Below are 24501 nucleotides of genomic sequence, written 5' to 3'. Positions count from 1 at the left end.
GTAATAAACCGACTTACAGAAACCACAGGAGTTGGAAGGGACCTCTGGAGACTATTTAGTCCAACCCCCTGCTAAAGCAGCTTCCCTAGAGCAGGGTCCACAGGAAAGCATACAGGTGGGTTGTGAATATCTCCAAAGAAGGATATTCCACTACATGCCTGGGCAGCCTGTTCCAGTGCTCTATCATCCTCACAGTGAAGATGGAACTTCCTGTGTTCCAGTTTGTGCCCATTACTTGTATATGATATCATTGCCTTGCCTTTTCCTTCAGTTTTTCTATACACTGTAGGCTTAACTCAACCTAAACACATATGCACAGTGGACATGTGTATAATCATTTTGCAGTAGTAAATCTCAAATCTTTTTCAAATTTCCAAGTGCAAGCTTGCAATCTTAATTTTCAAAATGATATCAGTAGAGAACATTACCATTATATCTACCAATCTATTGCTTTCGTGCAACAGTGGTTCGACAGTGTGCGCTAGTGGCATTCATAAACAAACAAAAAACCCTACAAAGTAAACTGTGTGGTGCTAACATATGATTTATTTCAGTAGCAAATCCTTAGTAGAACAGGACTGGCTTGAAAGGAAGAAAAGAAAAAGTTATGAAACAAATCTAGACTCACATAAGCCAAAATATTTTGATTTTACATCCTTAAATTTTAACTAGTCTGCCTGCTTTTTGAAATCTTACTCATGCAGTGGATTTACTCAAGAAATTCAGTATTGGTTAAACATCTCAAGTACTCACAAACCTGAACTATATACAGTGGCTTAGGAATGAGCTAAAGCAACCCTAAAGACGATACTAAGCTCCAAATCAGGGGGAGAGCATTCGTTATTCTAACTTTTGAACTGGAATAAGAAACACAAAGTTGGCAAAGAAGCCCCACAGCCACCACACATCATATTAAGCCGTAAATATTACCTTCTCGAAATTGTGCTACAGATGCACTGCATAAAGGACATATATCAGATTTTGTACAACAAAAATATTACATTTGACAAATTATTACTTCCATGAAACATTAAACTGAATCATGACTTAGTTGCACTGCAATCTGTGGTTTCCTTGCACACATTCTATCAGCATAAACTAGTCAAAATTCTGTCCTTAGAATTAACTAATGAGAGAATGACTAACCATGGTCTAGAGGTCCCCTAAGAGAACACTGTGACTCTTCTTCATGCTCACTTGCCACCTTCTGAGGTGAAATTCTCATATGCAGTTGCATCCAGTACAAATAAAATATTTAAAAGACCGCTATTGTACACTCAAAAAAGACAAAGGCTTAACTACCATGGCAGGAGTTTTAAGGCGTGAGTAATTAAATACAAAATAAATTAAAATACAAAAAAAAACAACAACCCATACTTAAATAGAAAAGTCTCAGCAATTGCCTTCATCACACTGGATACATGGCATGCTTTGTCGTATGCTTAACAACTGTCATATGCTTAACTGTTTTTAACCTGTTTTAAATCAGTGCAGGCATTCAGATAGCAGGACAAGATTTTTTTCTCCAACTGAGAGACATTGTATACTTAATATTGTGCACTGTTCTGAGTTACTTTAATTGAAAATGAGTAAAGTCATTTTGAGAACTTACCACAATATAAATATAGAAACTTACACAGTCTTAACAAAATGAAGAGCACACCCACTTAAGACATTTTAAAATGTCTTTGTGCCTACTACTGTATTTTGAAATTTATGCAATATAAATATAAATATATATATATAAATATAAATATATTTATGAAATATATCAAAAAGAAAGAAATGAAAAAGTTCTAAGACTGAAAAGTATATCTTAGAAAAATGTGCCCAGATCATAATTTTCAAATGTTTATAATGCTGATTTTTTCACAGATTTCCTTAGCTCCCAACCCTGCACACATCCTCTGGCTATTCCGTGCTGACACTTCCAGGCATTATTTATGATTTTTCAGAAGATATGTTTCAGACCTGTTCTGGATTTTAGATAATGTTAAAACAAATCGTAGAAAACATTTCTATTCCCCCAATGAAACTTCAGAAAGGAATGTCTTCCGAATTAGAATAACACTGTTGGTAAAGACCAAAGTATTTTTGAAATACTATGAATGAAGAAATAATAAAAACTGCTTGCATCTTAGAAAAAGCCTTTGTGTCTGCAGAAAGAATAACTGATAGTTGACTTAATTTTTTAAATTATTTTTATACTGTTACAATTGTTCCAATTGATGCTGTGTTAAAATAGAAAAGGGGATAAAGGGATAATGTGCTTGCAATGATTATTCATATTAATTTTTTTTTCCAGTCAAGTAACAAAACTATCCTTCAAAAGTTGCATTAGCTTTCTCCTTTTATGTCTCTTTCATTTTCACTGAGAACGTTCTTATTTTCATGGCACCCAACCTCTAACTATTGTATTACTGTGTATTCCTCAGAAGGTAGAGGATATGACTTCCCCATGAGCCAATAAAATCAGTGGGATGGTTATTTGGGTAATATTGCCAGTGCTTCCCACAGGACAGCATGTAAGCTGATATGCTAAGTCTACCCAGGAGCATGGACTAAGATTCAAAAGCCTATCTTGTAACATGGGAGTCTCACATACCAGCATAGCACACTGCTGGAAGCCACTGAGTCAACTAATTAAAGACAATTTTATGGCCAGACTATTTGTTATCCTTACCTCGCACACACACAGAGAATAGCCTAAAGGGATCAATGGCTCTCTAGGTATTAAAAAAAATCCTTTTTTGTCATATATCTTCAAACGTAACTCTCACATTTACATGGATATGCTGAAACAAAGCTCTTCAGTAACATTAATATTGATTAGCAGAATTTTTTGAAAGAGATGGAAGCTCTCTGAACATATTAGTGCAGCAAGACTGAAAACAATGACTAGTAGAAAAAATGACCTAAATAGATGAATAGTAAATGATAAAAGGCGCCCAGTGGATTTTATCTAATACCATGATGATAAACAGCCCCTTGCATCTAACTTAGTTTCTCCCTATTTCTTAATTCAGCTTTCAGCACTGTATGACTGTATTGCTGTAAGAATCTCTTCTGAAATATGCCATTTTGTACATTATGTCATTAGTAATACTCTCAATACCTGATGAAATAACATATCATGACTAGTTGTTAGAACCGGTCATGGATTTTCCGATATATCATTTCCCAGAAGGAAAATGCTTTTCTATTTAAAAAAAAAAAAAAAAAAAAAAAAAAGTGCTCACAGGAACAATGCGGATTTGTTTTAAAACAAAAAACATTTAAGTTAGGGTCAAAACATTTGGATCAAATATTTGCAGATTGAATATGTTTCTAGGAATAAATTATTAAAAACTTATTCCATTATATACAACATTTACACTGAAAAAAAGGTGCATTTCTTTACTTCTAAGCTTTTCACATCATGATAAGCTGAAAACATCATTCCAATAAAGGAATTTCAAGGTGCACTTCTATATGACTCAGAAATTCACTTTCAGTTTTAGATTGAACATTTCTTAAGCTCACAAAGGTACAATGCAAAAGAAATAACAATTTACTATCATCTTATTTTCCAGTATCATCCAACATTCAAGCAAATTCACAGAAAATCTAGAAACATTACTGGGTGGTAAGGGTTTTTTTAGCAGAAGACTAATCTTACTTAATAGAATTAGGAAATTCTGATATTGGTACTGATTACAAAGCAAAAGGAAAGTTAAAGAATCAGTATTTCTGTTAATGCTCTGGATAGCAAAACTAAATGCACTTCTCAAATGTATAATCCACTATATTCAGATGTCTGAATTCAAAAATTCATACACTCGCACTTCAGAAATATATGATCACAAGGCCAATAGCAAATCTTAATGAGGACGCATTTTCACATTTCAAGAGAGTGTTGGTCATTCAAATTGTCTCGCTCAATCTTCAACAACAACAGTAATCAGTTTTACAGTTACTGTAATTGGAAGTACAATAATCACATTAGCAGCAGAAAAGCAGGCTTGCTTTCAGGTTAAGAAAACAAGGCACAATATAATCATTCTGAACGTGATCCAACACTCATTATGAATTGTTATGTCAAAGAATTCTTATCTGTGTGTTTAATACTGCACATATCAGCACTGAACCAAATGGCAATGTGATAGTTTGGGGACTGTACAGTCTCTGTAGAACATAAGGTAATGAGATGCTATGAGAGTAGTTACAAACAGCACAGTGATAAAATATGCCTGTAAGGTATAACTTTATCATTACATATGTAAATTTTACCACATTTAGTAGAATGCACGTTGGGAAAACAAAAATCACACCTTGTGTTTAGCTGTGACATTTGCTAAATTAATGTGTCACAATCTTAGCACTTGGCACCACTTTCTCCCATGATAAGACTGTCTGGGAGGTCTGCAAAAGCTGCGACTCAGCTCTTCAGCCAAAACATACACCATGTGTATTCCTGCAAAAACCAGACACATCAATTCTTTGGTTTCTCATGATATTTAGTCCTCATCGTGATAAGATTGCTTCTGGACAGGAATCTCCTCACGATACTTCTTTCTTCCAGAGCAGTTCTAGGGCCATCATGTGCTTATGCAGATTCTCCCCTACCAAGGCTAATTCTCAACTCCAAATCCATCACAGCTCTGACAAGAAGTCTGTAGCTTTCTCATGAAATTACTAAATTTCTCACCTGGTTCCTGGCCAGTTTATCTCTTAGTAAGAGATCTTTTCTATGGATTTAATAGTCCTCTCTAGACCCCAGAATAGAGAGGCTTCTTATTAAGATCTTTGAACAATCGATCCTCTTTCTGTCAAGCCATTCAAACTCTTTTTCTTGGCAAGTTTTTCCTTTCCTCTTGTTCTCCATTACCAGCTTTCATTCCCCCTCACAAAACCCACAAGTCACCACAAAAACGACATTCAGTTGGACATTTGCATAGACCTCCAACGGGGTTTCTCAGCCTCAATACTCCTTCCGCCCCTTTCAGCAACATAGACCTCTCCATTAGGCCTACAGGCTTATACCTGCCTCAAAAACAAGATAATGAGGATTACTGTAATTTTAATCTTGAAGCTAAACAGTCAACTGCTGCTGTGGTGTAACCTGGCAGCAGCTCACACCACACAGCCATTTGTTCACTGCCTCACCTCTGGACGAGGGAGAGAACTGGAAACAAAATAGAACTCATGGGGTGAAATAAGAGCCAATTACTAAGACTGAAGGGGAAAATAGAAACAAAAATGCAATAACAGTATGCAGCCACATAGCACTTCCTTACCACTGGCTGACCAACGCGCAGCACCAAAATGACACCCTGCAGTAACACAAGGACTCACCCCCCTGACCAACTCACAGCACCCCAAGCAGCAGCCAGCCCTGTCCCACTGCCTGCAGCTTTATACTCCATGTGGTGCCACGTGGTATGGAATGACCCCGGCCTCATTAGATGATCAGAGGGCTGGAGCACCTCTCCATTGAGGAAAGGTTGAGAAAATTGGGCTTGTTTAGCTTGGAGAAGAGAAGGCACTGTCCGGGGCAACCTCATTGTGGTCATCCAATACCTGAAGGGAGTGTATAAACAGGAGGGGCAATGACTGTTTACGAGGGTGGATAGTGACAGGACAAGGGGGAATGGCCTTAAACTGAGAGAGGGGAGGTTAGATATTAGGAATAAGTTTTTCACTTAGAGGTTGGTGACAGATTGGAACAGACTGCCCAAGGAGGTAAATCTCCATCCCTGGAGGCATTCAAAGCCACGCTGGATGTGGCTCTGGACAGCCTGGTATAGCGGCTGGCAGCCCTGCACACAGCAGGAAGTTTGAAACCAGATGACCACTGTGGTGGTTTTCAACCCAGGCCATTCTATAATTCTGTGATTCTATGTATCTGTACTGGCCTCACCCTGCCCCTCCCTGCACCATCAAGGTGACAGCACTGCCACCAAGCAGCTCGAGTGCGTTCCCATCACAGCAAGAATCAAAATAGCATTGTACAATTAACGTTCTTTGGGCTGAAACCAGGACAGATGTGCACATCTAGTGTTTGGCATTGACACGTTCATTTCTCCCCTTTAAATCAGTTCCTGAATCAACCAAAATATCTAACAGCGGTTCTTCTAGACTAAACAACACAACTTACATTGAGTAGCTTGGGGTTTTGCTTTCACCTCACCTTTGAATACATGCGGTGTTACCATACATATTCACAGCCCGTTCAGGAAATATTCCCTTTCAGTTTTTGCACGCTTTTACACTTGGAACCAAGTACTATTTTTTTAATTACTGTAATTACTTTAATTTTTTGTTATATTAGGACAGGTAATTCTCATTCAATATAATGTCTGACCAGAATTCCTAGAAATACTAGATCAGAACCTATTGAACCTGCCTCCTATATATTGCGTTCAAGAAATCAGTGCTTTACTTTTCTGTTATTCTTTTGGGGATTTTGTTTGTTTTCTCCCCATGGGAGAAATCATGTTAATCAGACCTCCACATCTCACCTTAAAAATAGGCCGTCTCATTCTATTGTATTATCTATGAGTGGGGGAATTGAGTGTTTTGTTTTTTGAGTTTTTGAGTGAGGGGGAATTAAATAAGAAAAGATAACTTTATCATAGGCTGGATGGTTTACCTAGCTGGCTAGATTATTTGACTTTTTGCCATCAGCAAAAAAAATTCTGAAACTGTGCAAGTGACCTTTCCTGGACAGCTATGCTGGTCATTTTTGTAAAATAAATGTTCCAACCTCCACAAATCATGGCTATCTCCCCTGAGTTTACTAGAATTTAAATTGAATCACCTATAAATCCTAGTTTCAATGGTTTATTAAACGTTTTCACTCACTGTTACTAGGCCTTCTGCCCATTTCTTTTGGGTAACAAAAACAGAAGTCCCTGCTTAATTTTTTTTTACTGTCCATAAGGTGCTGAAGAAATATCCGTCTTTGCTGGAGACACTCCTAGCAATAACATTAATGACTAGGTAATAAGTAGGCAAACAGTCAAAGGGTAACAGTGTGTGCCTCCATTCAAGCTGCAGATCTAACTGAAGAGATGTCATCACAGAGACCAGAAAAGAGTTACAGCAAAAATTTAAACAGGCTCATGGACATGCAGCAAAATATTTTTACTTACATTTAACCATCAAAATCATGGTGTAATCTCATTACCCCAACATTATGTCAATAAAGAAATACTGTTAAGAGCTCTTCATGCAATACCTGTAACAGCATGAAACGGAGATGGGAGTAGAGACATAACAGGAAACAATAAGAAGAACAAATCTTGTGTTCTAAAAGAGATAAGAAAGGTACCTCACCTAAGAGAGGCTGAAGGAGCTGGGAATGTTCAGCCTGGAGAAGAGGAGGCTCAGGGGAGACCTCATTGCTCTCTATAACTTCCTGAAGGGAGGTTGTAGTGAGCTGGGGGTCGGCCTCTTCTCTCATGTCATCAGTGATAGGACCAGGGGGAATGGCTTCAAGCTACGGCAGGGGAGATTCAGGCTGGACATTAGGAAGTATTACTTTTCAGAAAGGGTGGTCAGGCACTGGAACGGACTGCCCAGGGAGGTGGTGGAGTCACCGACCCTGGGGGTGTTCAAGGAAAGGCTGGATGTTGTGTTGAGGGACATGGTTTAGTGGGAGCTATTGGGAATAGGTGAACGGTTGGACTGGGTGATCTTTTAGGTCTTTTCCAACCTTGGTGATTCTATGATTCTATGATTCTAATAACCCTTACAGTGATTTTTGAAGGTAAGATAAAAATGAGCAAGTTGAAATACTAGCACGTATTTTTGACCTTAGTATTAATTTAACACAAGACTGTAGACTGATGTTTGGTAAGGATTGATATCCCAATGAGTAGCTATAAAGCAGCAATCCCTAATTTAAAAAAAAAATTTCCTTCACTCTAAGCTGTACAGACTTTGATGAAAATGCAATTTGCAGCAGAATAATAAACTCCAAACTCTATTATGCAGTGCTGAGACAAAAATCAGGCTAAAAGTTTCCCATCAGTAGAAAGAAAATAAAACTCAGATTTGATATCACTGTAGAAGCACTTCATCTTGCACCAGTGAGAATCAAGAATGCTCATCTTTTCATCGATTTACTTCTAAAAGTAATGCAGAAAACAATAAATAATTGTATCGCATCTGATTTCTTTTAAGATTTTGTGATTATTACTCTTTTGTATTTTATACCTCTGCCTCAATTGGCTCTGATGATGCCCACTTAATATCTGGCTCCATCTTCTTGGTATCAGTTGCTATTCCTAAGATCCAGATGAGGGTTCTACTGTGGAGCACTACTGACAGTTCAAAAAGTTTTACATAAAGCACGGAGCACTATTCTTCTAAATAGGTGATTAAAGAGGAATGAGAACTTACAGATGCTGATCTTACCCACAATTGTTCAAGACTAAGCTCCTGATGAAAAGAATAAAATGATTTTTAAGTTAGCAGAAGAGATGACTTTTCCTTTCCTACAGGTATCCACAAATCAGAGGGAAAGAAAATACATTACAGAAAGCATACCAGAATCCTAAACATTAATGAAAAACTAAATGTGCCAAAGCAAACGCATCATTTTATAATTTTCCTAAAATCACTTCTTTTTCAAAGAAATGTAAAACTGTACTACAGAAAAGTATAAATTTATTTCACTTAGAATACTTGCATATTGACAAGATACTACTAATTTCAAACTTTTGATAAAATCACTCCATTTTTTACATCTAAAAAAGAGACAGAACTAACTAAAAATTGTTGCATCATTTCTCAGATAAAGAAACACAGATCTGATAATACTCACTTCCGAATTTTTCAGATCTTTCTTTCTTGTCTGTAGTAACTCTCCACATACTTTTGCTTCCTGCTTTAACCTTTTTTCATATTCTGCTAGATCATCTTGGAAATGATTAAATACTGTCTGGACATTTTGCTGCTTAAACATCACACCACTTAGATTTTTCCTTTAAAAGAAAAAAATAAATTCAATGAAGCAATCACGAGATTATCCTACACTGTTTTTCATTCTTTACATACAGGTTTAATTTTAAATTTTATAACAGATAAAATGGGCAGTCCTCTTCCTAATAATTGTACCATTTTAAAAATACAGAGCAATATGATTGATCTTATCCATGAATATGTGGAGCACTTATGAGTCTATCAAGAAATACAAATTTCTCAATTTTCATAACAACTTGCATTTTTAAAAATAACCTTCTAGAGAATGGACTGGTTTACTACTAGATGTGAAACATTTGCTGAAATAATTATATTCTGAGACACAGAATGAGCTCATGTCACACTGGGTAAACAGTATTTTATTATTTGTTGAGACAGAAAAAGGAAGCTTCACATCATTTGTACATACATGTCTTTATTTTTTTTATTTATTTATTTTGTCTCTGTCCTTACCTAGCATGGTCTTTTTTCAATCAAAGACTTTCTACAGAACAAGATTTCTGCAGAAAACTGAAACATCTAAGACATGGATGTCCAGCTATCTAGCTTGCCTGGGCTGCACTGAATGAAGATGAATTGCCTTAGGCAGTATACAAAATATATAAAATAATTAATGTATATAAGTAATAACACTTCCTCTCATTTTTCTTAAATATTTTTTTTTCTTAAAACCTACAAAAAGAGTGGGCAAGAGAAACATAAGGAAGTGTGCTTCTCACAAAACCTTCAGCTCACAGGATATGGTCATCATCCTTCTAATTTTATTGGCACCAAACTTCAATGAGATTTTTTTAAAAAATGTGGAATTAATATATTTAATGTTCATTCTTAATTTCATGACACGAGGACATGTCTTTATCTACTCCAAGAGTGCAAACATAATTTTTCCAAAGCCAATGGTATAAAGAACTTTCCAGGTGGGATACTTGTGATGGGATCTTTTTCAGTTTTGCAGACAAATATGTTAATTAAAAAAAAAAATAATAATAATTTTATTATTATATTGAAAACATTGTGTCAATATTTCTTTTCTATTTCATGCCAGTAGATGTTATTTAGTCCTTTTATTGCATTGCTGGTAAATAATAATAAGTGAAGGAAGGGTTGTTCTTCAGAAGAAAATGTTAGGAAGTTAACTATAAAAGGATAACGATAAAGATGGACAGCAAAAGTAGGGGCTGTTTTACCTCAGATCCAGCAGATTAGGCTAGCCAGCATGGCCCCCCCCCCCCCCAAAAAAAAAAAAAAAAAAAGGAAAAATAGCCAAGAGCAAAACCAGAAGCAGTCCTTCAATATCAGTTTTTCTGTGAAGGCAGGAATCAGCACTCTTATGAAGACTAACACAAAATATAACAAGAAATGGCTAAACAAAACTTACTTAAAACAACCTGACAAAATACCAAGTGACATATCAGTCAAAACAAAATTAATAGAATAAAGTAGAACAGCCTGAAAAAAAAAAAAAAAAAAGTCTTCTGAATATTTTTACCATTAATACTCACTGGTAACCTGGATGAAGAGATACAGTGTACCCTCAGCAAATTTGCTGATGATACAAAGCTGGGAGAACTGACTGATACACCACAAGGATGAGCTGCAATTCAGCAAGACCTAGACAGACTGGAGAGTTGGTGGAAAGGGACATTCTGAGGTTCAACAAGGGCAAGCATAGATTCCTGCACCTGGGGAGGAATAACTTCATGCATCAGAACAGGTTAGGAGATGATCAGCTGGAAATGAGCTTTACAGAGAAGGGCTTGATTGTGCTGGTGGACAGCAGGTTGGCCATGAGTCAGCAGCGTGCCCTTGTGACAAAGAAGACCAATGGGATCCTGAGGTGCATAAACAAGAGGGTAGCCAGCAAGGAACATGATCATACTCCTCTACTCTGCCCTGGTGAGGCCACATCTGGAGTACTGTAACCAATTCTGGAATCCTTAATTCAAGAAAGACAGGGAACTTCTAGAGAGTCCAGCAGAGGGCCACAAAGATGATGAGGGGCCTGGAGCACTTCCCTTATGAGGAAAGGCTGAAGGACCTGGGATTGCTCAGCCTGGAGAAGAGGGACTGAGAGGGGATCTTACCAATGCTTATAAATATCTAAAAGGCATGTGCTAAAGTGTATGGGGCTAGACTCTTTTCAGTGCTGCCCAGCAACATGGCAAGAGGCAACGTAGACAAACTGAAACACAGGAAATTCCTTCTCAACATGAGAAAACTTCTTTGCTTTGAGGATGACACAGCATTGGAACAGGCTGCTTATAGAGGTTACAGTCTCCTTCTCCGGAGATATTCAAAATCCACAAGGATGCTTGCCAATGTAACATACTCTAGGGAACGTGCTTTAGAAGGGCATTGTACTAGATGATCTTCATAGGCCCCTTCCAACCTCAGTAAGTCTGTAATTCTGTTCCACAAATTCAGTTAAAAATCTATATATAGTATCACTTTTTTTTTTTTTCCAGACAAGAATTTAATGCAATAATCTCTCAAAGATCTTTCAACATTGATAGTATATTTAGTGAATAAGATGACAGACAGCAAAGTGCATTACAATGACACCAGGAATTTTTTTTCATTATTTAGCTATTCTGCACTACTCAACAATCCAAGCTGTTTTCCATTTGACACTGCATAGCAGGTTCACCTTTCTCCTTGAAGAGTAAGCCTGCTGTGCAATCAGCATATATGGCCCTCCAAGGCTTCAGTGGCCTAGAAGGCAGTCTCCATAATCAGTTAGATAGAGCCCTTTGAGACTATTTTCAGGACTCATCAGTCACAGTAAATGTTGATCCAACCTTCTTAAAACAGAGAGAACACAGAATGAGAGGAATCCACCATTAATTAAAGATGCAACTGACCATGAATATTATTAGATTTCCAGAAGTAATATTGATACCCAAAATTCAGTTTGGTAGGTAGACATTGTGTAATGAATAACTTCTACAAATGCATTACAACTACAGTCAGTAAACACACAAAAATACTTTCAAATTATTGAGGAAAAGTGCATTACATTTCCTAGGAATAACTCTGTAAAACAATAAAACTACCTGTAGAAATAGAAATAAAGTAAAATTACTAAATTACTTTTACAAAAGCAATAAAATACCTTTACAGCTTCACGTAACAGGCAGGTCTTACCGTAAATCGATTAACAGTTTTTCTGCACCTTCCATCTGTGTTTGCTTCATATTCCATAATTCAGCGAGTTCCTTAAGTTCATTTTTTAAATTTTCCACAGTGAGACAGTTTTCATCAATTTGACTAGAAAAAAATGATTGTTTTTCCTGGAAATTAAAAAAGCATATAGTATATAAACTAGGAGGGCAAGATTTCCCAGTGCTGTATTTTAAGAATATGATAACGGGCATCAAATCATAAACTGTATACTCAAAGAAACAGAACTGCTTCTAGAGGGGCAGTTGAAGTACTTAGTGAAACAGAATAATTGCTTTTCTATTAGAGCATGATTTTGCCCATCTAGTTACAGCCCATCAACTTGTTGCACATCTACCGTATAACCATACATTTTATTATGACACAATTTCTGCAGTCACTTATATTGTACATGTATGTTTGTAAGTTTGTAGATCACCCTCATAAAAATACATAACATACATATCCTCTTTAATTTTTGCTCTTTTACATAGAAGTCTTTCAGATAAGCCTTGCACAGCAACAACTTTATTAATGACAATGAAAAGGAGCAATTTTCACATCTGACCAAGCCTGGGTCTGTTTATTTCAGTGCAGGCAGTGTCTTAACTGGCCATTTTTACTGCTAGATCATCAAATTGCTTACATGCTGCAAAACTGTCTCAGGCAAATACCTGAAAAACTGATCTTTAAAGAAAAAAAACAAATTTTCAGATGGCACCAACTCCAGGCAGAATGTAGCGTAGTCATTATCTCTGAAAACTGCCATTATTCACTTAATTGCCTAAATTGAGAGCTTTCTTCTTTTAGATATTGACCTTTTGTCATAACAGAGTTACTCTGTACTCCATACTTCGGAGAATATAAGCACAGAGGACAAGACTGCTAAATTCATCTCAAAGTACACAACTTTTCAAAGAGATTCTGATATTAAGCTTTTGAAAAACACCAAGTTAAAAACGAAACTTCCTAACCCACAGAAGAGACATTACACTGCAATATCTTTTTCATTCCAAAAGAGACCAACAGTTATAGGATCAAAAAAAGAGTAAAGATTCATGACAAAAGCAAACAGTACTTCCAATAGCATCAGTATCTAGTAAAAAAAAACACTGCAGCTTCCTCAATAAACAAGGTAAATATAATGCACTGCAGCAGTACAAAAGTATTAAGAAGTTGAGTCTATTAGTTGGGTTATGCTTTTAAAGTAGCTGCATTAGATTTTGTAACCATACTAATGGGCTCTAAGCAGTTACATAAATGGGTTAAATTAAGAGGGAGGAAAATACCTTTTGATTATTCCCATACATACACACATATTCAGATAATTTAAATATGCACCAATTATAAACACTGCATGAAATAAAAAAAATTCAAGACCTTAACATTTAGTAGACAAAGAATATATGTAAATATTTTAATAAAGGTCAGTATATATATATTTTTTAATATACTGTACCATTTTTCTGAGGCAGTACCCTGGTACATAGCCTAATGATCATTTTCCTTATAAAGTAAGTGTTTTGTAAAGGTATAGCTAAAAGGAGGCTGAAAAAAAAAATTGATGAATCAAAGCTTTTATTACAGATAGGAACATAAGCACAGAAGTACATGAGATACCTTAAGACCTCTTGAACTTTCTAAAATGTAATACGTTTTTTTATAGGATAAGGTGGAAATTTCAGGTCTCCTGCAGGAACGTAGAATCATTAGAAGGAAAATGAAGATACGGTAATTAACACAAATCCCCATATAGAATCTCAAATCCCTGTTAGTTTTAGAATCAGAGGAACTTAGGGAAATGTGATAGCCTGTAGTATATGTAATATCAGAGCAGAGGGCTCAGGCCCTAATCTTAAGCAAATAATAAAATTTGAGATGATTGAGGCATCAGAGCGTAGTGTAAATACATACAAAAAGAAGTTGTGACCTGTTCATTCTTTTTTTTTTTTTTTTTTTTCCTAAAGATTCGTATATGAACTATGTTAGAACAAAACTGCCAGTGAAGAAGCATTTTGTCTCTGACATCCTGAGAAGGCAGATAAGAAGTGAAAAGGTTGGCTTCCAAGGCCAGGGAATACTAGCCATTGGGTCAATGCAATCTGGTACCTATTACAGAAGAGAAATAACTTGCAATCAGTTTTTAGAACAGACAAATAAAAACGTTGAGTTATTCTACATTCTGTAATCTAAAAATTGGTAGACTGAACAGCCTCTCCTTAAGGTCTGCTGTAGTAGCTAACAGCCTAGCACCCCTTTCACAAAACTTCAATTGCTGTGCTTAAGGAATACCAACCAAAGCTCTAAGAAGGTAGTACTAAGGGTATCCAAATATCGTTACTAGTTCATTGCTCTGGAGATCTGATAAAATTGGCTTTCTACATTTTTTTGTTTCATTTCCTCAGAACACTACCTGAAGTAGTGGAACAGTTATTTACAGTTACTAAGAAAGGTATTCTTAAAACTGAAGACTAAGAATGATTTGCACTGGAAAACAATGTAGAATTACTGAATATCAATATGCTGATATGTACGTTGACCAGTATGTGACTCATCAGTCACTTCCACATGTTCTGAGGTCTTCTGGTAAACCTGCAGCGTGCTTCATGTTTCACAGAAAGAGATGCATAAACTCTGTCTTTCCTATCAAATTTAGAAGCTTGAATGTACCTGTGAATTCTCCAATCCTTAATTTAAGATTGTCACAAGTAGGAAGTGTCAGATTTTAGGAAGAAATTACCAGGTTCGTGAAAGATATGCTGAACAACATGAAAGCATTTTGTTTTGTTTTTATTTTAATCTATGACTCATTTTTGAGGCTTAGTATCTAATCTAAGGCTTAATCTAATTTAAGTTTATACATATACAAATGAAAGAATAATAAAAATGAACAATATCTTAGAAAGAAGATGCTTTCTTCTTGTAATGCTTACGAACACATTTATATAAAACATAGTGTTCAGTAATGAAATTCAGTCATTCCCTTCAGTGGATTATACAGTTTAGTAACTGATACAGCAGATATAAGCCATCATTTACAAAAAGATGCCATCTGCTGTGCAAACATGCAATTAGCAGGCACTTTCTATCACACCAGTATTGTTTTCATCTCTTATTGATTTTCTCCTTTACATTTCCAAAGCCCCTCAAGCAATCTGAGCCAGTGCAGCAAATGAAGAAAGAAAAGGACTTCTCAGTGACCCCGATATCTACTCTGCTTTGTACTTTACTCTGTTTTAAGGCTACGGACCTCATACATTAGTGCAACTACAAGAGAGAAAAAAAAAAAGCACATGCTATTTACATGTACATAGTTTCAAAGCAACTGTGTAGAAAAGACAGTTTAAGTTTTGAGATAAAATGTACTTCAAAAAGGCCACAAAAACATTATTCACCTGTATAGCATTTAACTGATGTTGCAGAATATTTCTTTTTTGCTTCAGCTGTTGTTCTGTTTGCTTCTGCTTTTTATCTAGCTCTTGTGCTCTCTGATTTAAGTAGGAGAGTTTCTGGAGGGAACATCCACAAAGAGATGTGTTATTATTCAAAACATATTGTCTTACCTTCCAGAGAAATCAGATATTTTAGCTGTAAACTACTTAAGTTACTATTCTTAAGTTTACTTTTGTTTACCCCTCCACACCTTTTTTCTATCAACACAGCATGCTCATTCACATGTTGTGTACTCTATGCTTTGAAGGAAAAAATGCACACATAAAAGAGAAAACATCTTTGGTGCTTCAAACAGTGTTTATCATCACACAACAAAATATCACTGCTCACTCTTCTCCCCAGGCTTCTTTACATTCTTTCTGCCAAGAAAGCTACAAATAAAGTTATCTAACCAAAATGCATACGCATCGGAATAGCTTCCATGGAAGGAATACAAAGGAGAAATGTTTACTATTTCTTATCATTTACTCGTGAAAAATACAGCTAAAGAGAACTAGGAAGAAGAGGAAGAAGATGGAAAATGCAATATTTGTATAATTGATTTTTGTATTTTTCATTCATCCAGTCTGTTATTAATTAGTACCTCAAACAAAACAGTTCTTCTCAATTGTATTAATTTCATTTGCATCATTAGTGTGAGCATCAGATACTAAATGATATAAAGTATTATTAATGCATGTAATAAAAAAAAATTACATCACAAAAGGTACTTAAATAATTGCATAACAACTACGCTATGTTATTCAAAATTTCAAATTCAATTCATCTTATATAACAATAAACATTAAAATCAGTATTAATATTTCCATTCTGAAGCATTTTAAACATTTAATCAATGAGAAAGTTCTTGTTTGGCACTACCAGTACCTCACACATCATTCACATATAAATCTGCTTGGGCAAACTCTGTTTCCAAGCTTCTATTACAGAAGCAAATACACAGCTATGGACAATGACACATAACTTATGCCACACCTCCCCAGGTTTCCAGGAGACTAATGATGTGATCTTTGTCACATTGTTTCCACTTAGTTTTAGCTAGGGAAGGGCTAACACCGTTTGTCACTGCCATTATTGCGCTGTTTTGAAAATACTATTAGCTATTAGAGAAGGGCTTTTTTTCCAATCTGACATATTAAACCTGAACCAAAAACAAACTATCAAATAATTCATTATCTAAATTCAAACTATTCTACATTCTCCAGTCTTCCCCCCAAAGTGTTGAAGTATTGCTATATGTAGGTAATATAAAGAACAATTCATGTAGAGTAACAATAAAAAATAGAGATGATCTCCTGTGGCAAATTATTTACCAGTAGGCAGATAACTGAACCATAAATGATTGCAGAATGATTCTGTAAGAGCTTATGGATGAGGCAACAGAAACTCTTGTGTCTGGCATTGACCAAAAATAAAAAAACAGGTATCTAAACTAAAAAGGCTTGAAAGATGTTAACTGTACTTGATTGAAAGCATGAGCTGTGAGATGTATGGAGATTATGGAAAAGCAATAGTTTTGTTGGGTGTTGATTTTGAAACAAAAATGAAGGTATTTTGCTTTTTCTGAACGGGAACAACGGACAAGTGAAAATTTTCTCCTCTTTCAGACACTTAAGAGATAAACCTTTCCTTCAAACTGATTATTTTCAGTTCAGGTATATAAAATATTTATTTCCTTTGACAGAAAAAAAACCCAACAGCCAAGAAATAGGAGTGCACATAGGGGGTGTGTGTGGAGGGAAATTTCAGGTAATTTTCCCTACGCTGAAAAACTGCTTGCTTTAGTGAGCAGTTTAGTGAGCACTGGCCTAGTGGAAGGTGTCACTGCCCACAGCAGAGGGGTAGAAACAAGCTGATCAAGGTCCTTTCCAAACCACTATTCAATGGTCCTATGACTTCATGGTGGCATACAGAACAAAGGCTTTGTAAGGCAAAGCTTAATTGAAGCATAATGACAACAGGACAGCTCACAATTAGTGCTTTTGATTTGTACAATGATCACTGTGAATGCTAAACTCTGCTGCACGTGTGGCAGAAGACAGAAGACAAATGAAATATTTCCAATGTTTCTAGTTGTCAGAGCCATTCCCCAAAATAAGAAAAGGAATAAGAATCTAATCAAGAAAAGGATGTACAAAAAGAATAATGCAATGTTATGGAATTGTTTTTAATGAGAAAAAAAATATTAAAAATCTTCAAATAAATTACATCCTAGCAGCTCTGTAAAGGAAAGGTAGTATTGGTTTCATTTAGTGTTTTTCTTAAATGTACATTATATATGTATACGTAATAGTCACTGAAGTGCCATTACATCTTATATCAAACTCTAGCGTCCATATTTTGACTATTTCCACATCTTTTCATTAAAATAACATCTGTTTCCCACAGACACTGGTCACTATCATCATTACTTAAGGAAACGATTGTCCACCTAAGGCCTCCAGTTTTAAAGACTGAATAAACTGATCCACCTACTATGAGTATCTTTCAAAACCATCCCTCACTGTAATATCTTGGTTTCAAACAGTAATTTATTTAGATAACATCGTCTAATGTACATTCTGTTTTTTTATCACCACTGCTGCAACACTCCTTATAAGGAAAGTTTTAAAGACCTACAAGATTGTCAGATTTAGAAGAGGAAACTGTAGTAACAAAAGAAGTGCTTCACAGTCTTACAATTTCCATTGTCGTTCCTGTTATTCTTTTGAACTGTTCTGGATGAAAGGTTACTTCCTGAAAATTTTCCCAAGGTTTTCCCCTTAGGAAGAGTTAGCATCATTACTACATCCAGCACATGCGGGCAATGCTATTGTACTAGGTCATTACTGGACTTCTGGAGGAAAACATCTATTTAGCCTTGCTTTCAAAACACGTCAGAGTATGACAGTACAAATGCTTTACCAGAAGCAAAATGAATACAGACCTTGGAAGAGAAAGATGTATTTTATTCAAAGTCAATTCCAGAATGCTGAGGATTTGTTTTTAAGACTAAGATTTTCTGTGTCTTTTTCTTATATGAAACAGACATTTCATGAGAAAAAGGAAAAAAAAATAAAAATCAATATCACTCACAAAGCAGAGAATGGAAAAGGGTTCCCAGCCTGCCACGGCTTATACATTGGTTGCTCTTTTCAACTTATAACTTAACAAATTGATACAAAGGAAATAAGCAATTACTAAACAGTCTTCCCTTTTGTAAGAAAGAGAATCACAAAACTTAAAAGAGAAATAATGATTTTTCTAATACAGAAGGCAAGAAAGGACAGGACTCTAAGGCTGAGATCAGGCTGTATGTTTTGTTGTATCACAGCACAATCACACACCTTAATAATCAATCCCTTCTGAACTCTTCTGTTCCATCTTTTTAATTTTCTTTTTTTTTTTTTTTTTTTTTTTTACTTTTTTTTTTGTTGGTGTAATAACAATTAGAAAGTAGTCAGGAAATGGCTCAGAATCTACCACTTTTACCTTATGGTTTTCATTAAATAGATCTTCATTTCTTTTAAAATTTGCTTCTAGATGAGCTATGTGTCTCTCTAGCTCTTCTATCCTCTTCATATCTTCTTCTCTCTTCTTTAGTTTCTCTCTTTGCTTTTTCTCTAGCTCATCATATATGTCTTTAATCCTGGCCTGTTTATTGAAATACATAGAGAAATACCTTGCAGTATTGAAATCAGAAGCATAAGTTAAACATGAAAAATTCAAATCTGAAAAAAAAAATTATATCCTTAAGTGAATACTTTGAATAGACCACAAAATTCTGTGCAATTCAAGATGTCTTCAGAATGAAGGAAAGTTGGCCATTAAATCAGCACGTGAATAATAAAGGCTGAACAGCCACTACAACTGGCAAACAAACACAGAAGAGGCATCAGCAACAAACAATATGAAATACAAGCATTATATTGAAGCAGACAATTAATTTACAGTAATACTTAAGCAAACAGAAGAACAGTATTCCAAAAAGAGGAATTAAAATTCCAAATATTAATGATGCTAAAAAAGGAAGTCTTTTCTGATGGGAAATGCTATCACCATAGGAAAGTTCTCAGGAAACAAACCAACAAACCAAAAAAAAAAAAAAACAAAAAACAAAAAACCAACAGTCAGAAAAAGAAAAGGAAAAGAAAGAATATAGAATAGAAAGGAAAAAAAAATTGCAAAAATAAACAAACACATTTCAAGGCTGGGAAATACACCAACCAGCTTAAGAGCCAGCTTACATCCAACTTCATCTTTCTCTCACCAAAAAGAAATACAAAAAGAGAAAGAAAGAGAAATATTATGTACTAGCAATTACATTGTTTATAAAGAGCAGAGGGGTCTTATGTACACTTGAATTTCTACTACACCAAATTCACCATCACATGAACTCAATTATTTATCTGTTTAGAACTTATATATCTAGAACCAATATCTATATATCTATGTATAAATGAAGTGGAATTCAACTGCCACCATTTTGATTTCCCCTTTTAGAACCAGAGTTCCAGGAAGATTACTGGAAAGAAGGCAAGGAATGACCATAAACACAACTTACTGTTTTAGTTTTAGGTGGAAAATAAATCCTTTTAATCCCTTAATAACTCCTTTAATAGTCTACAAACATACCTTTACTTGAAGTGCTTCTAGTAGTTAATGCAACAGAACTTTCAAATTCACTATGCTAGGTGAAGGTTATGGATTAAGTTTCAGGTGACAAAATGATTGGTAAGTAGAATAGAAAAGCTCCCCAGATAAGCGTAAGTAATTCTGGATTGATGGTGGTTATACTCAGATGGCATTAGGAAATCCCCTTTAGCTACCTTAGAAAAGACTCTCCTTTAAACTGCTACGCATTTTTATAGTCAGTTGTTAATAACAGATTTTGCTCTTTCAGTAGCCTTTGCTATCATCGTTATGTTTTGTTCTATTAGTTTTGGGAAAAAAAAATAGTTAAAGAAATTGTAGTCGAAAATGAACATTACAAGAAGTCTAAGATACAAAGGTGAACCCACAAGAAGTATGAGATACTTATAAAGATGAACCTCTGTTGTGAAAACACATGAACTGCGATGAAAAAAGTTCTCAGCAGCAAATTTATATCCCATTAGGGAACTGTTCTTCTGTTCCTGTCTGTAGAAGGAAAGAAGTAGGCTAGAATGACTACTGAGGGATTTCTGCAAGAACCAAGAGAGAAGGCAGCAATTTTTAGTTCCAATGAATAATAGAAAATTATCAGTAATGAATCCAAAGAAAGTGAAGCAGCAAACAAAACCTGTTATGCTGCAGCAGCTGGGACGAAAAGCATTCCCTTCAGCCTTCTCTGAAGCAAAGTCTAAGAATTAGAGGGAAGGTGGGCATCAGCCACAAAGACACAGGATGGTGACAACCTTGAGCACCACAAGGCTTAGAAGAGGAGCATTCAACACTTCTTGCTTATGTCAGGGATGCAAAGGAATTGCAAGATCCCTCCTGGAGGTGTTCTTTCTAGAAGCGTGAAATGTATGTGCTAGGTTCTACTGCAACTTTCTTGCAAGTTCAAAGTCACAGAATGGAAGAGAACAAGCTTTGTAACCTCAATTGGAGGTTGAATATCCACAAGCAAATAAAAAGGATCAGACTTCTCTCTCTCTCTCTCTCAAAAAAAAAAAAAAAAAAAGGGTGTGGGAGTGAGGAGAAACAAAGATCTCAGAAGAACTTATGGTCAGCACAGCACAGTAAATCCAAGAGCAGCATTTGAGATTATCTCTTTTGATTATCTCTGTTTGATACAACCACGAAAGAAGCTAGAGAGGGTTTCCAACTTTAGAAGACCAACTGGTAATCTCTTAATTTCTGTTATCTTGTTGTCTGGAAAGCTGCTGCTCAGACTATCATTGATCAGATGGAAGCTAGAGCCTGGTTCTGATAACTCCAACTTAAGGCCCCCTCCCTGTTTCTTACTGGTGACACTGAATGGAGAAATTGAGGATTTCTTCAGAAAACAGTCCTGGAGCTTCCACTCCGTGTCTTACTTGAAACATTAAGAACTGACAGTTACTGCAACACATGTAATACGATTGTTACACATACTATCAAGGGAGGAACCTGAGGGAATTGATTTTCCAAAGGATGGAAATGGATGGCAATGTCCTACTTGGAATTTCAGTAAGAAAATTTGAAATAGTATCAATGCTTGCCTGAGGATTGTTGAAAAGCAGCAGTGAAGACCAGACAAAAAGGCTTATATTTGACAATTAAAAAAGTAACAGTGGCATATCTTGTGTGAATTAAGTAGTTCACACCAGGGGAAAATCAAATGGTGTTAAAATGGCTCATTTTGTATGTACATGCATCAGTATCAAGTATGGTAGGAGTCTGTACTTTCTACAGAAACTGAAGAAAAATACAAATTCAGATGATACTGTCTCTCCATGTATGAATTATTATTGAAAGCTGTTGTGTTTTTTTTTCTAGCAAACTGGAAGTTATTGCAAACATCTTGAATACAATTACTATGGTCCAAGTTTTCATGAGTATTTGCATTTTCCTAGTTGGATATAGAAAACAACAAACTCAGTTACTTAGCAAAACCCATTACCTTTCTATATAAATTGGCTACAATGTATTCAGAGCTAATTTATGGTAGAAAGTAAAAAGAACACAGAAGAAAAACTTAGCTTTCAAGTAAATGGGTTTATGTCATATTTACCTGAATCACTTTGCAAATTTCTTTTGCATCTTGAATTTCTTTTATAAGATTCAACTCCAGATTCTTTGGGAAAAAAAAAAAAAAAAAAAAAAAAAGTCATATGCAACACATAAGAAAATAAATTAATAGACAACAGCAATGACATCACAGTAAGGACAAGCACAACTTATAAATTTTCTCTAGATTATCACAGAACTATACAAAAGATGAAATTACAACACTTACTCATGCACAGTAGTTAAATAAATACAGACTACAAGAAAAGGAAGACTATATTTTAAATTTGAATAAATATATCAGTAACTATTTATTTAGTCATTTTCTGAGCTTAACATACATGAAGAAGCTGAAGTGGCTCACCTAAACTGATATGGAACATCAAATGTTGAGATTTTAAACAATCTCAATACCTTCTGTCAGCCTATGATGGGACTTTTTTCATAATTTCTAGAAAAAAAATCTGAACGTTTCAACCTTTTCTTATATGAGCGTTCTACTCACACCACTTCTAGAATTACAGTCAAATAAATTAGTCTAGTCTGCACACTGAAAACCTCTAGTTTAATGTATGTCACGTTAGCAGATCATCATAACTAAAATATACCTGATCACACTGTAAGCCAAATCCTAATTAGACTTTTCTGTTTTCTTTTAAGTGAATTTAAGGACATTATTTAGGCAAAACTAGGCATAATGTCGCCAACAATAAAGTTAGAAACAGACTCAATCCCTTCTATTGTTGAAATCTATTTCTTCAAGATGTTTAATTCACATCTGTATCTACATTCTGGAAGCACGTGCCATCAGCACTTAGAGAGGGATGTTCTTGCATGAGCAGGTCATAATACAATTATTTAATAATAGAATAATACGATTATTCTCAAGCCTCCAATCAAAAAAAGATTATTACAAACTTCATGGGAAAAGGAGACAGGCAGACCAGCATTCATGTAGAAAGTACATTTCGAGGAAATCCTGTAATCAATAAGTGGTAGACATTGTCTTTTGCCCAGAGAGGTTGTAGATGCCCCATCTCTGGAGGTGTTCAAGACCAGGTTGGATGGGGCCTGGGCAGCCTGGTCTGGTATTAAATGGGGACGTTGGTGACTCTGCCTGTGGTGGGGGTGTTAGAGCTTCCAACCTGGGCCATTCTGTGATTCTGTGTGACTTTTATTTCCAGATGAAAGTTCATACATTTCCTCCAAGGAAAACTCTGAGCAAAAATCAGTGTCCATGGGCCTTCATACCCCCCTAACACATCCATAAACCTATCTGAATCTAAATCTACTGAGCCTTAGAACTTTGAACTGTAGCTTCTGGACTGCTTCTGGACTGCTCTCCAAAATGCAGCATCATTTAGAATGACTGATGATAACACCTGGTGATTGTGTGAATATATTTTTTATTCTGCTCAGTGGCCCACAGAGACAGTTTAACTGGTGGTTACAGACAGATGCATTGTCAGACACATCAAGGGGTAATTGCTCTAACAAAACATCAGCAGAGACCAGAAAATCAACTTAAAATTGCACCATCATTTATAAGGGCATATTTAAAATTCAGCTCTCTTCAGCTATTGCATAGACAGAGAGGTATCTTAGCTTCCTTGCATTCTCACTGAACTAGCAACTTTTTTTTAGTACTAGTGGGGGCAATGGTGATGAGGAGACGGTTGGACTGGATGATCTTATAGGTCGTTTCCAACCTTGTGATTCTTGTGATTCTTGTGAACTTTTACCTTGTAATTAGCTCTTGCAACTGGCCACCTTTGTATGTGGCTTCATGTGTTTAAGTTTTGAAAATATAACCACGCAACTTTAGCTATTATAGTAGCTGAGATTAACCACAGATTAACCATAATCATTAAAGCTGATAACAAAATGATAACTCTGATGCTGCTGGAAATGGAGATACTCAACAACAAGGGTAATGAATCAACTTAAGAGATGCTAGAAAGCAATCATTGGAGATGGGACACTAACAATGGCTTAATGTAGAAGTTCTGCCAAGAAAGAAACTAGAACACAAACAAAATGAAATTCTGTCTCTAACCATAAATGCATAACCATAAATGAGATACATTTCTGATTGGCTGCATGCCCAGGATACTAACCCTATCTATGACTTGACTAGGGAGATTAAGGAGCAACAAAATCCAAAAATTAACGCTGTAGTCAAAATTCAAAAATGGATTTTTTTGTTGTTAGTATATTAGAAATGTTATGAAGGATAGCTGAAAAAGTAAA

General features: G+C 35.6%; 1 protein-coding gene across 1 annotated transcript in view; it reads right to left on the bottom strand.

The window, feature by feature from the left end:
- Nucleotides 1-24501, bottom strand: part of CCDC178 (coiled-coil domain containing 178) — a 182148-nt gene that overhangs the window by 103499 nt on the left and 54148 nt on the right. The window contains exons 14-18 of the mRNA XM_042839033.1: nucleotides 22256-22318; nucleotides 19051-19212; nucleotides 15522-15635; nucleotides 12112-12257; nucleotides 8810-8969 (exon numbers count right to left, since the gene is read on the bottom strand). Coding sequence (XP_042694967.1) covers nucleotides 8810-8969; nucleotides 12112-12257; nucleotides 15522-15635; nucleotides 19051-19212; nucleotides 22256-22318 — 645 coding nt within the window. The remainder of the gene's footprint in view (nucleotides 1-8809; nucleotides 8970-12111; nucleotides 12258-15521; nucleotides 15636-19050; nucleotides 19213-22255; nucleotides 22319-24501) is intronic.

Source organism: Centrocercus urophasianus, unplaced genomic scaffold (assembly GCF_019232065.1).
Source record: "Centrocercus urophasianus isolate 14NV4802_14NV808 unplaced genomic scaffold, USGS_Curo_1.0 seq_11, whole genome shotgun sequence".
NCBI classification, from domain to species: domain Eukaryota; kingdom Metazoa; phylum Chordata; class Aves; order Galliformes; family Phasianidae; genus Centrocercus; species Centrocercus urophasianus.
This window is presented reverse-complemented; position numbering and strand designations above follow the sequence as displayed.